Below are 12,256 nucleotides of genomic sequence, written 5' to 3' on the forward strand. Positions count from 1 at the left end.
TTCCCCTCCCCCTCCCCCTCTGCTCCTCCCCCTCTGCTCCTCCCCCCGCTTACTTACACTCTCTCTAAAATAAATAAAATCTTTAAGAAAGAGAGAGAGAGACATCAAGACACAGAATAAATATTCAAAGAAATAATGGCTAAAAATTTCTCTAATCTGGGGAAGGAAACAGACATCTGGGCCCAGGAATCCCAGAGAGGTCCAAATAAGATGAACCCAAAGAGAACCACACCAAAATATATAATTAAAATGGGAAATTTTTTAAAAAAATTTTAAAGATTTTATTTATTTGTGTGAGAGAGAGAAAGCACAAGCAGGGGGAGCGGCAGGCAGAGGGAGAAGCAGGCTCCCCACTGAGCAAGGAGCCCTATGTGGACTCCATCCCAGGACCCTGGGATCATGACCTGAGCCAAAGGCAGACACTTAACTGACTGAGCCACCTACATGTCCCTAAAATGGTAAAAGTTAAACAGATTCTAAAAAACAGGTACAGAAAAACAATTTATGTAATGTACAAGGGAAAACTCATAAGCCTATTAGCAAATTTTTCAGCAAAAATTTTATCGGCCAGAAGGGAATGGCATGATTCAAAGTGCTGAAAGCAAAAAAAACTTTCCAGCCAAGAATTGTCTACCTGCAAGAGTTATCATTCAGAGTGAAGAAGAGATTAGGAGTTTCCCAGATAAGCAAAAGCTAAAGGAGAGCATCACCACTAAACCAGCTTTAGAAGAAATGTTAAGGAGGTTTCTCTAAGCTGAAAAGACAAGACACTAATCATGTGAAAACACATCAAAGTGTTCATCTTACTGGAAAAGGTCAATGTATAGTAAAGGTAGTGCATCCGTCACTTACAAAGCAAGTTTAAGGTCAAAAGGCAAAAGTAGTAAAATTAATTAAAATTAAAATAATTAAGGAATGCATAAAATTAAAAGATGTAAAATGTATTATCAAAATTATAAAATGTGGAAGGAGTGGAGCCAAAATGTAAAGTTTTGGAATCTGTTCAAAATTAAGTTGCTACCAACTTTGAAAAACCTCTTATATACATGGGATATTATGTGTGAACCTCATGGTACCCACAAAGAAGAAAAACTTATAGTACATATACACAAGAAAATGAGAAAGGACTCTAAACATAACGCTAAAGAACGCCATCAAACCACAAGGGAAGAGAGAGAGAAAAGGAACAGAGAGGAACTTCAACAACAGCCAGGAAACAATTATCAAAATGACAATAAGTCGATACTTATCCATAATTACTTTATATGTAAATGGACTAAATTCACCATTCGAAAGACAGAGTAGCTGAGTGGATTTTTAAAAAATCTATATGCTGTCTACAAGAGACTCACTTCAGAAATACGGACACACACAGACTGAATGTGAAGAGATGAAAAAGAGAATTTCATGCAAATGGAAATGAAAAGAAAGCAGGTGTAGCTATACTCATATCATACATAATAGACTTTAAAACAAAGACTATAATAAATGGCAAAGAAGGGCACTATAATGATAAAGAGATGAATCCAGCTAAAAGATATAACATTTATAAATATATATGCACACAGCACAGAAGCACCAAAACATATCAAGCAGGTATTAGCAGATCTAAAGGGAGAAACTGAAAGCAATACAACAATGGGAGAAGACTGTAACACCCCCACTTACATCGATGGATAGATCATCCTTACAGAAAATCAGTAAGAAAATATCAGCCTTAAACAACACATTATACCAGATGGACTTAATAGATATATACAGAACATTCTATCCAAACGCAGCAGAATACACATTCTTCTCAAGTACACATGGAACATTTTCTAGGTAGATCATACGTTAGGCCACAAAACAAGTCTCAATAAGTTCAAGAAGACTGAAATCATATCAAGCATCTTCTTTGACCACAATAGTGTGAAACTAGAAATAAATTACAATAATAAAACTGGAATAACCAGAAAAACATGGAGGTTAAACAACATGCTACTCAACAACCAAAGGGTCATCAAAGAAACCAAAGGATAAATTAAAAAAAAAAAAAACTAGGGACAAACAAAAATACAAATATGACACACCAAGATCTATGGGATAGAGCAAAAGTTGTTCTAAGAGGAAAGTACATAGTAACACAGGCCATTTCCAGAAACGAGAAAAATCACAAATATATAATTTAACATTATACCTAAAAGAAGTAGGAAAAAAAGAACAAAGGCCAAAGTCAGTAGAAGAAAAGAAAATAATAAAGATCAGAGTAAACATAAATGAAATAGAGATTAAAAAGGCAATAAAAAAGATCAATAAAATTAAGAGCTGGTTCTGTGTAAAGATAAACAAAATTGATAAACCTTAGCTAGATTCACCAAGAAAAAAAGACAGGAGGCTCAAAAAAATTAAATCAGAAATGAGCCAGAAGTTACAACTGATAACATAGAAATATAAAGGCTCTAAGAGACTACTAAGAAAATTATACACAAACAAATTGGACAACCTAGAATAAATGGATAAATTCCTAGGAACATACAATTTTTCAAGACTGGATCAGGAAGAATTAGAAAATCTGAATAGACCAATTGCTAGTAAGGAGATTAAATCAATAATAATAATAATAATAATAATAATAATAACAATAAAACTTTACACCTAAAGAAACTACAAAAAGAAGAATAAATTTCATTTTTGTGAACAATAAAAACCATATGATCATCCTAATACATGGAGGGAAAACATTCAATAAAATTCAACATACATTTATGATAAACACGCTCAACAAAGTGGGTATAGAGGGAATATACCTCAAATAATAAAGGCATGTATAACAAACCCGCAACTAACATTACACTCAACAGTGAAAAGCTAAAAGCTTTTCCTCTAAGATCAGGAAAAAGATAAGGATGCTTACTCTTGCCACTGTTTTTCAACATAGTGTAAGAAGTCCTAGCAATTAGGGCAATTAGCCAAGGAAAAGAAATAAAAGGCATCCAAATTAAAAATGAAGAACTAAAACTGTCACTATTTGCAGATCACATACTGTATGCAGAAAACCCTAAAAACTCAATAAAAAAAATGATAGAATAAATGAATTCAGTAAAGTTGTAGGATACAAAAATCAATACACAGAAATGTGTGGCATTCTCTACACTAATAACAAACTATCAGAAAAAGAAATTAAGAAAACTTAATTATACTTAACAATGGCATCAATCAGAATCAAATACCTAGGAAAAAAATCTAACCAAGGAGCTAAAAGACCTGTACACTGGAAACTACTAAGACTCTGATGAAATACATTGAAGACCTAGTAAATGAAAAGATATTCTGTGCTCATGAATGGAAAGAAGCAATACTGTTCAAATGCCCATACTACCCAAAGCAATCTACAGATTAAATATAATTCCTATCAAAATTTCAATGGCGTATTTCATAGAACTTGAACAAATAATTCTAAAACTTATATGGGACCACAAAAGATAGTGTATATCTAGAGTGATAGCTGGAGGTATCATACTCCCTTTTTCGAACTATACTACAAAGCTAGAGTAATCAAAACATTTGATTACTGACATACCAAAAAAAAAAAAAAAAGAAAGAAAGAAAAAATAGACATATAGGTCTTTAGAACAGAATTGAGAGCCCACACATTTATGGACAATTAATTTATGACAAAAGAACCAAGAACATACAATGGAGAAAGGACAGTCTTTCCAATAAATGGTGCTGGGAGAACCAGTGAGCTACATGCGAAAGAATGAATGTGGACCACTTTATTTACACCATACACAAAAATTAACTCAAAATGGATTAAGGACTTGAATGTAAGACCTGAAACCATAACACTCCTAGAAGAAGATATAAGTAGTAAGCTCTTTGATATCGGTCTTAACAATGGTTTTGTGAATCACACTCCAAAGGCAAGGGACACACACAAAAAAATAAGCAAATGGGACTACATCAAACTAAAAAGGTTTTGCACAGCAAAGGAAACCATCGTCAAAACCAAAACCCCATCCACTGGATGGGAGAAGATATTTGCAAATCATACACATCCAATAAAGGGTTAATATTCAAAATACATAAAGAACTAATACAACTCAAGAACAAAGAACAAACAACCCAATTAAAAAATGGGCAGAGATCTGGGAAGACACTTGTCCGAAGAAGACAAACAGATGGCCAACGCGCACAAGAGAAGATGTTAAGCATCACTAATTTTTAGGGAAATAGAGATCAAAACCACAATGAAATATCACCTCATACTTGTTAGAATGGCTATTATCAAAAAGACAAGAAATCACAAGTTTTGGAGAAAAAGCAGAGAAAAGGGAACCCTCGTACACTGTTAGTGGGAATGTAAATTGATGTAGTCACTATGGAAAACATATGAATATTCCTCAAAAAATTAAGAATAAAACTACCATATGATCCAGTTACTCCACTACTGGGTTTTTATCCAAAAAATATGAAAACATTAATTTGAAAAGATACACACATCCCTGTGTTCATTATGGCATTATTTACAATAGTCAAAAAACTGAAACAAGCTAAATGTTCACCAATGGGTGAATGGATAAAGTTGGTCCATTAAAAAAAGAATAAAATGTTTCCATTTACAACACAGATGGACCATGAGGGTATTATGCTAGTGGAATAAATCAGGAGAAAGACAAATACCATATGATTTCATTCGTATGTAAAATCTAAGAAACCAAACAAACTCACAGATACAGCGAACGGACTGGTGGTTACCAGAGAGAAGGGGTAGGAGAAAGGGCTGAAGGGGGCCAATTATAGGGTGATGGATGGTAACTGGATTTTGGGGGGTGATCACTTTGCAATATACACAGACATCAAATGATACTGTATACTTGAAACACACAATTTAAAAAATACATTTAAAAAAGAGTATTCAGAAAATAAAATGTGATCTTGAAACTTTTAAAAAAATTATAGAAGAAAAGGGAGGACACCTGGTTGGCTCACTCATTTAAGCATCAGACTCTTTGTTTGGGCTCAGGTCATGATCCATGAGACTGAGCCCCACGTTGGGCTCCATGCTCTGTGAGGAGTCTGAGATTCTCTCTCTCTGCCCTCCCCCAACTTATGCGTTCATGTGAGTGCATGTGTGGGCTCTTTCTGTCTAAAATCAATAAATCAATCGTTAAAAACAATTATACAGGGGCACCTGGGTGGCTCAGTCAGTTAAGCATCTGCCTTTGGCTCAGGTCATGAACTCCAGGTCCTGGGATGGACCTCCCTGCTCAGCGGGGAGTCTGCTTCTCTCTTCGCTCTGTCCCTCTGCCCCACCCCCGCTCACTCTCTTTCTCTTTCCTAACTAAATAAGTAAAATCTTTTTTAAATTTTTTAAAAATTATAGAAGAATGAAAATGAAGAAGAGGAGTAGAAAGATAAAAACTTAAAAACCACTGAGACAGTAGAACCAAAAGAAAAAATAAAAGTAGAAAATTGAGAAGGGGGAAAAAATTAAGGGTCAACCCAGGAATTCAAATAATACAGGTTTTTCAAAGAGTAAAAGCTAAAACAGAATAGAGAACATTAACAAAGAAATAATTCAGAAAATTGCCTCAGAACTGAAAGGCATGAATTTCCAGATTGAACAAGCCTTCTGCATGTCCAGCATAATGGATTTTAAAAAGAGACACATCATCGTAAGAATTTGGAAAATAGATTTCTTTTTTCTGTAAAAGGAAAATCTTAAAAACTCCTAGGGGGAAAAAAGCAGGTCATACAAGAAGGATTGGCTATCAGAATGACATTGAACTTCTCAACAATACTGGAAACTAAAACATAAAAATGGAACCAAAACTTCAAACTTTTGAGAAAAGAAATTATTTCTCTTTTTATTCCTAAATTCAGTCAAGCCATGAGTCATGTGTGAGGGTAGGAAAAAAAAAAAAAAGTATTTTCAATCATGCGAGTTTTCCAAAACTTTACCTCCCATGCGTCCTTTCTTGGGAAAACTACTTGTAAATGGTATGTTCCAACAAAAAAAAAGAACAGGAAATTAGAACATCTAAGGTCCAGAAAATGGGGCATCGAAGGAAGAGCGGGATGAAAGGAATCCTCAGGATGACAGTAAAGAAGATACTAATGCTATGGTTGGAAGATTTCTACCTGTGGTACAGCTGCGGATGAGTTAAGGACAGATATTGAGAAAATAAATAAAGAAGCCAAATAGGAGCACAAGAGAAAACAAAAAGGTGTATAAGAGCCCCAATGTCATCAGAATATGAAAATAATAGTGTAATCGTGACAACATAAATACTGAATATATGCATTACTGTAGCACAATTTATCATTTGGGAGGATGGAAGTAATGTCTGTGTTTGCTGGAATGTGGTGAAACCAAGCTCGTCTTTACCACGACAGGTAATGCACAAGAATAACGTCAACGGGTAGCATCATAATCGTGTTGTTTAGAGATTTGAAGGTAAAAACTAAAAGAAACAGCTAAAAGAATTAAGATTTGTTGTCTCTGAGAAAAGGGAAAGGGCAGAAAATAAGCTACACACCAACATATTTTCAGAGCAATGAATGTGTCTCCACTCAGAGAAAATGAATAGTGTTTCTCACTCTTCCTGTATAGGTGAAGTTCACGACCCAGACTATGAAGAGTGTGTGCCTTGTGAAGAAGGATGTCTGGGATGCAGCTTGGGTATGCCACTTTTCTTTGTTGCCTAAAGAGTTGACAGAGCTTTTTTTTCTTTTCCCCCACGCCTCTTAATTTTGTCAGCAGGAATGTTGTCATTGTTATCACCGGTGGCACTATCGATACCCATGAAGTAGGCTCACGCCCATGCAAACAGGGTCGTGGTCGTGGTGGGAGATGCTCCCTTTTGAGGCAAAGGAGAGGTCACTCATCTTCATGAAACCCAAGTTTCCAGTTGCATAGGATGTGGCCTCTCCTTGGCTTCTCAAGGTCACAAATGCGGTGAACCATGGTGGGAGAAAGAAACTCAAGCAAAGAAATGCCTAATTAATCGAACTCATTCGGCATGTGATTCACAAACCCCCAAGTTTGGGGGGGGGGTTCCTTTGCAGAAATGACTCCATTGGTTGGAGCCTAAGACAACCCTTTGAGAAGAAAGCAATGTGGTAACTGAGTTGAAATCCCCACCATACAATGAACAGTCCTTGTCAGTCTTCCATATAATTCTCTAACTCAAATCACTGATCCCTTTCTCCCCATACACGCCTGGTTTTCCTGTGGAGAGGGGGAGATGGACAGTCTGTACCACATAGAACCAATGGACTGGATGTAAAATGAAATATAGGGAGGCCACCAAATTCCAGGAATGTATCTTAACGTGAATTTAGTCAAGATATTGAAAATAATTAGCCTTTGGGTCTATAGATCTTTGTAAGAAAACCCAACCTAAATTAAAGATTGATGGAGTAATTTCTATTCATGGAGTTTCTCTATGATTGGTTAACTCCTCCTTCAAATCCCATGGGGGATTTGTTAAAATGCAAATTCTGATTCACAGGTCTGGGTAGGGCCTGAGAATTCCATTTCTAATAAGCTGCCTGGTTAAGCCAAGGGTTCACCAAACACTCACGAGGTTGGAAGGGGTCAGGCTGTGCCAGGATTAAGTAGACTTTTTACTGGCTTTACCTAATGGATTTCCTTGAATTCTTAAATGTTATACGTGAATTATAATTTATCTGATGGCTGTCACAGATTCTCTCTGCCCTAAATGGAAATGATGCATTTTCTATAATATCTGTAACTACAAAACAGAGGTTTTAGGAATTTGAACACCATTCTCCCATTACTTTCCACTATGAAATGGGGCGTATGTTACTGGAAAATAAAATCTAATAATGAAATCACACTTAGGAAGGGGTTAATATTTAGAGTAAGAGATTTAAGGGTAAAATGCTAATTTTCTGGGAAGCAAAATAAACCTAAACATAAGTAATAAAAGTACTAAAATTGAAAAGATAAGCAAATTCCAGTGTATCTTGTGAAGTGACAGGAGGTGGTCTTTCTTGCAGGGAGCAAGGATAAATGTCCTGACTATCTTGATTTCACATTTTTGCCTATTCAAGACTATATTTGCCCATTAGATTTCATATTTCAGCTAATTTTTGTGGTCTCCTTTTGCACCTTTGCTATTATTGTACTTGTGTGACCATGCTAGCATCTTTGTGATTGTGTGTGTGTGTGTGTGTGTGTGTGTGTGTGTGTGTGTGTGTGTCTGCGTGTCTGTAAAATCTCAAAACCTGGAAACGGTGACAACCATGATTACTAGGGGCCTACACTGTGCCCACCCTTCCCTTAGCTGATCTGGCTACAGATGAGACCAAGTGTGGCCGCTGGAAAATAAAATCCATATCAGATGTTGGCCATTTGGGGATTCAAAATCCACAAGAAGCAACTTGTAAAAAGAGGTAAATTAGAAAGTTTGATTCACTCTGCAAAGTGCTACAGAAATATTTAGTTCATTCACTCTTTTAAGAAAATGTAATGGTCTGCAATGTGTTGAGCGCTCCCTGGGGCACTGGGAATTCAGTGTTGATATGGTTGTGAACCCACTATTAGGCCCCCTCTGGCTGTTACAAGTAACATACCTGGAACGAAGTCTTTTACAAGGCAACCTGCCAGAGTAGAGAGAGGTACAATGTTCAGTGGGATCACAGGAGAGTGACTAGAACATTCTAAATGCTGCTAAATTCTCATTTTAAATTAGAAAATTTCTCTTAGTTTATGAAGTCTCTATACGGTGGAACGTGTGTATTTTTAGATTGCCCTGGATGAACCCAATTACCACCTTATATTTGGAGTCTTGCTGATCTTTGCACTTGCGTTAAATCTCTTTTCTTGCTTCCCCTTGTTTGTAGGCCAAAAATAATACTTTTTATAGCTGATCTGTGTAATATTTGGTGCATACATATCATTCTGCCTGGACACTAAACTACTTAGAATAAGCTCTATGACTTACACACTGTGCTACCAAAAGAACTAGCAGCAGGCCTAGGATACAATAAATGTACAATAAGTTTATCATGTATAATGTTTGTTGAACTGAATCTGAGAGTTGCCAAAGCTTAAAGTGGGGATGCTTGGCTCAGGATACCCAGGGATCTAGATATAATGTTTTCTCTATTCGAACTTCATTTATGGCCCAAGAAGGGGAAATAAATCATATGATACAGAAATATTTTTTCATAAAATATTAGAACTATAATGGAGATTTGAAGGAGACAGGGTTTATCAAATTTCATAATTTTAATAAGATACAAATATAAATTCTAAAAGATATGAATAATTTACCACAGATTTTCCTGAGATTCCTCTTGTGAGAAGGGACATCATCCTTTGGAAAGAAAGAGCTCCATTTTCTTCCATTTTAATAATGTAGATTCATCTTTGAACCCGAGCTAGACAATCTCTAGGAGAGTTACAGAAAAGTGCAATCAGGGGCGCCTGGGTGGCACAGCGGTTAAGTGTCTGCCCTCGGCTTAGGGTGTGATCCCAGCGTTATGGGATCGAGCCCCACATCAGGCTCCTCCGCTATGAGCCTGCTTCTTCCTCTCCCACTCCCCCTGCTTGTGTTCCCTCTCTTGCTGGCTGTCTCTATCAAATAAATAAAATCTATAAAAAAAAAAAAAAGAAAAGAAAAGTGCAATCAGTTGTTTTGAGACATTTTTTCTACACCATGTAGTGATTAGTTGTTGGAAATGGTGGAATTTTTTTTCTGAATTTTTTTTTTACTGCTTTCCAGATATTTAGTGCAACTATAGATTAAGATTTTTTACACCCAGTATAAAAGAACTCAAATTCCAGATTGACTCCGATCTTGTCTAGTTCCTGGGTGGAGTTATTTATTATTCCAAGGAAAGATTAACAAAAGAGGACAAAAAAAGGAAATAGGGTCAAAAAAAAAAGTGGCTGTTGTATTTTGAGCAAAATATTGCATTTACTATTCTAGGATGAAACAAGTGTGTTTTTATTATTATGGGGTTAGATTTCTCCTTTTTATTGAGATAAATTGACATAGAAAATTACATTAGTTTCAGGTGTGCAAGTAATGGTTAAAATTTATATACATTGTGCAGTGATCACCACAATAAGTCTAGTTAATAGCTGTCACCTTAGAGTTACAGATTTTATATTCTTGTGATGAGAACTTTTACAACCTACTGTCTTAGCAACTCTCAAACATACGATGCACCATTATTAACTGTAGCCATCATGCTGCACATTACATCCCCAGGATTTATTTTTTTTATAAGTAGAAGTTTGTACCTTTTGACATCCTTCCCCCTCTGCTTCTGGCAACCACCAATCTGTTCTCTCTTAGATTTCTCTTCTTTATTAGGCTGAAAACAAACAGATCGCATTTTATATAATACCATCTTATTCCAAGGTGATTGGATGTGAAATTCTTTGTCTAGCTAGTATCTTGAATGGAAAGTCTAAGATAAATCAAAGTTTTCCAAATTGTATTTCTTCATTGAGAGAATAAGTAAATAGAGTCATTTGTACTTAATGTCTTGAGCTTGAGGTGTCTTTTTTTGTTTGTTTTAATTTAGGGGCTATTGTAATAGGTTTGACACCTGATTATAACCTAAGATTTGGGGCCCATACTTACAAACCCTGACTTAATAATTGATTTTAATCAAATTGCTAAGACCTGCTTGTTTCCTTACTTTGTCAATAAAATAGAGGTCAATGTGCCTTTATTTTGGCTTAGAAGTAGGTGACAAAAATCCATTAATTTTTGCTCATTTAAATGGCTTTAGTCCCTACCCTTGGGGAAAAATATACACAAATTTAAAAATTTTAGGTACTTGTAATAAAAGAAAAAGGCTATAAGGATCCAACTGTTCCAAAAATAGAAGAGGAAGGAAAGCTCCCAAATTCATTCTATGAGGCAAGCATTACCCTGATACCCACACCAGACAAGACATCACAAAAAAACAAAAAAAGAAAACTACAAGCCGTTATCCCTAGTGAATATAGCTACAAAAGTCCTCAACAAAGGTGTAGCAAACTGAACTCAACAATATTTTCAAAGGCTCAAGTGGGATTTATTCTGAGAATAATAGTAAGAATAGCAAGAATAGTTCAATATTCATAAATCAATCAACTTGATAATCACATTAACAAAGTGAAGATGAAAAAACATGATCATCTCAATAGATGCAAAAAAAGCATGAGACAAAATTCAACATCCATTCATGATAAAAACTCTCAACAGTATGGCTTCAGAGGGAACATACCTCAACATAATAGAGGCCATATAGGAAAAACCCCTAGCTAGTAATCATACTCGATGGTGAAAACTGAAGGCTTTTCCTCTAAGATCAGGAACAAGACAAGAATGTCCACTCTCATCACTTTTATTCAACATAGTGCTGGAAATCATAACCTCAACAATCAGACAAGAAAAAGAAATAAATGTATCCAAATCAGAAATAAAGAAGTAAAACTGTCACTATTTGCAGATGACATGATATTATATATACAAAACCTAAAGACCCCACCAAAAAATCTGATAGAATAAATGAATTCAGTAAAGTTGCAGGATATAAAATCGATATACAGAAATCTGTTGCACTTTTATACACTAGTACCAAAGTAGCAGAAAGATAATTTAAGAAAACAATCCAATTTACAACTGCATCAAAAAATAAATTTTAACCAAATTTTATTTTCAACCAAAATTTTATTGGTTAACCAAAATTTAACCAAGTAGGTTAAAGACCTATACTCTGAAAACTTAAGACAGTGATGAAAGAAAATGAAGATAACATAAATAAATGGAAAGACATTCCATGCTCATGGACTGGAAAAATTAATATTGTTAAAATGTCCATACCACACAAAATAATCTATAGATTCAGTGCGATCCCTATCAAAATACCAATAGTATTTTTAACAAAACTAAACAAATAATCCTAAAATTTGTATGGAACCACAAAAGAACATAAATAGCCAAAGTGATCATGAGAGAAAACCAAGCCGGAAGTATCATGCTCCCTGATTTCAAGACCTACAACAAAGCTATAATAATCAAAACATCATGGTACTGGCACAGAAATAGACACAGAGATCAACGGAACAGAATAGAGAGCCCAGAAATAAACCGATGCCTACATAGGCAATTAACTATGACGAAGGAGGCAAAAATATACAATAGGGAAGTCTTTTCAACAAATGGTGCTGGGAAAACTGGACAGCTACATGCAGAAGACTGAAATGGGCCACTTTCTTACGCCATACATAAAAATAAAC

The 12,256-nt window shown here is 35.4% G+C and overlaps 1 protein-coding gene and 1 long non-coding RNA gene across 44 annotated transcripts in view; one reads left to right on the forward strand and one right to left on the reverse strand.

Annotated features, from left to right (window-relative positions):
* PCSK5 (proprotein convertase subtilisin/kexin type 5) overlaps positions 1 to 12,256 on the forward strand; it is a 451,769-nt gene that overhangs the window by 357,713 nt on the left and 81,800 nt on the right. Inside the window, exon 24 of the mRNA XM_026518823.4 lies at positions 6,599 to 6,667. Within this exon, the coding sequence (XP_026374608.1) occupies positions 6,599 to 6,667 (69 nt within the window). The remainder of the gene's footprint in view (positions 1 to 6,598; positions 6,668 to 12,256) is intronic.
* Positions 1 to 12,256, reverse strand: part of LOC113269841 (uncharacterized) — a 133,421-nt gene that overhangs the window by 78,482 nt on the left and 42,683 nt on the right. For 34 of the 43 annotated variants that reach the window (XR_008956891.1, XR_007189864.2, XR_008956872.1 and 31 more), the window contains 2 exons: positions 10,265 to 10,338; positions 9,290 to 9,407 (listed from right to left, as the gene is read on the reverse strand). The exons of 8 other annotated variants lie outside the window; for them this stretch is intronic. This is a non-coding gene — a long non-coding RNA (uncharacterized LOC113269841). The remainder of the gene's footprint in view (positions 1 to 9,289; positions 9,408 to 10,264; positions 10,339 to 12,256) is intronic. One more of the 43 variants, XR_008956876.1, reaches the window with a different exon arrangement.

This window comes from Ursus arctos, unplaced genomic scaffold, assembly GCF_023065955.2.
Source record: "Ursus arctos isolate Adak ecotype North America unplaced genomic scaffold, UrsArc2.0 scaffold_33, whole genome shotgun sequence".
NCBI lineage: Eukaryota > Metazoa > Chordata > Mammalia > Carnivora > Ursidae > Ursus > Ursus arctos.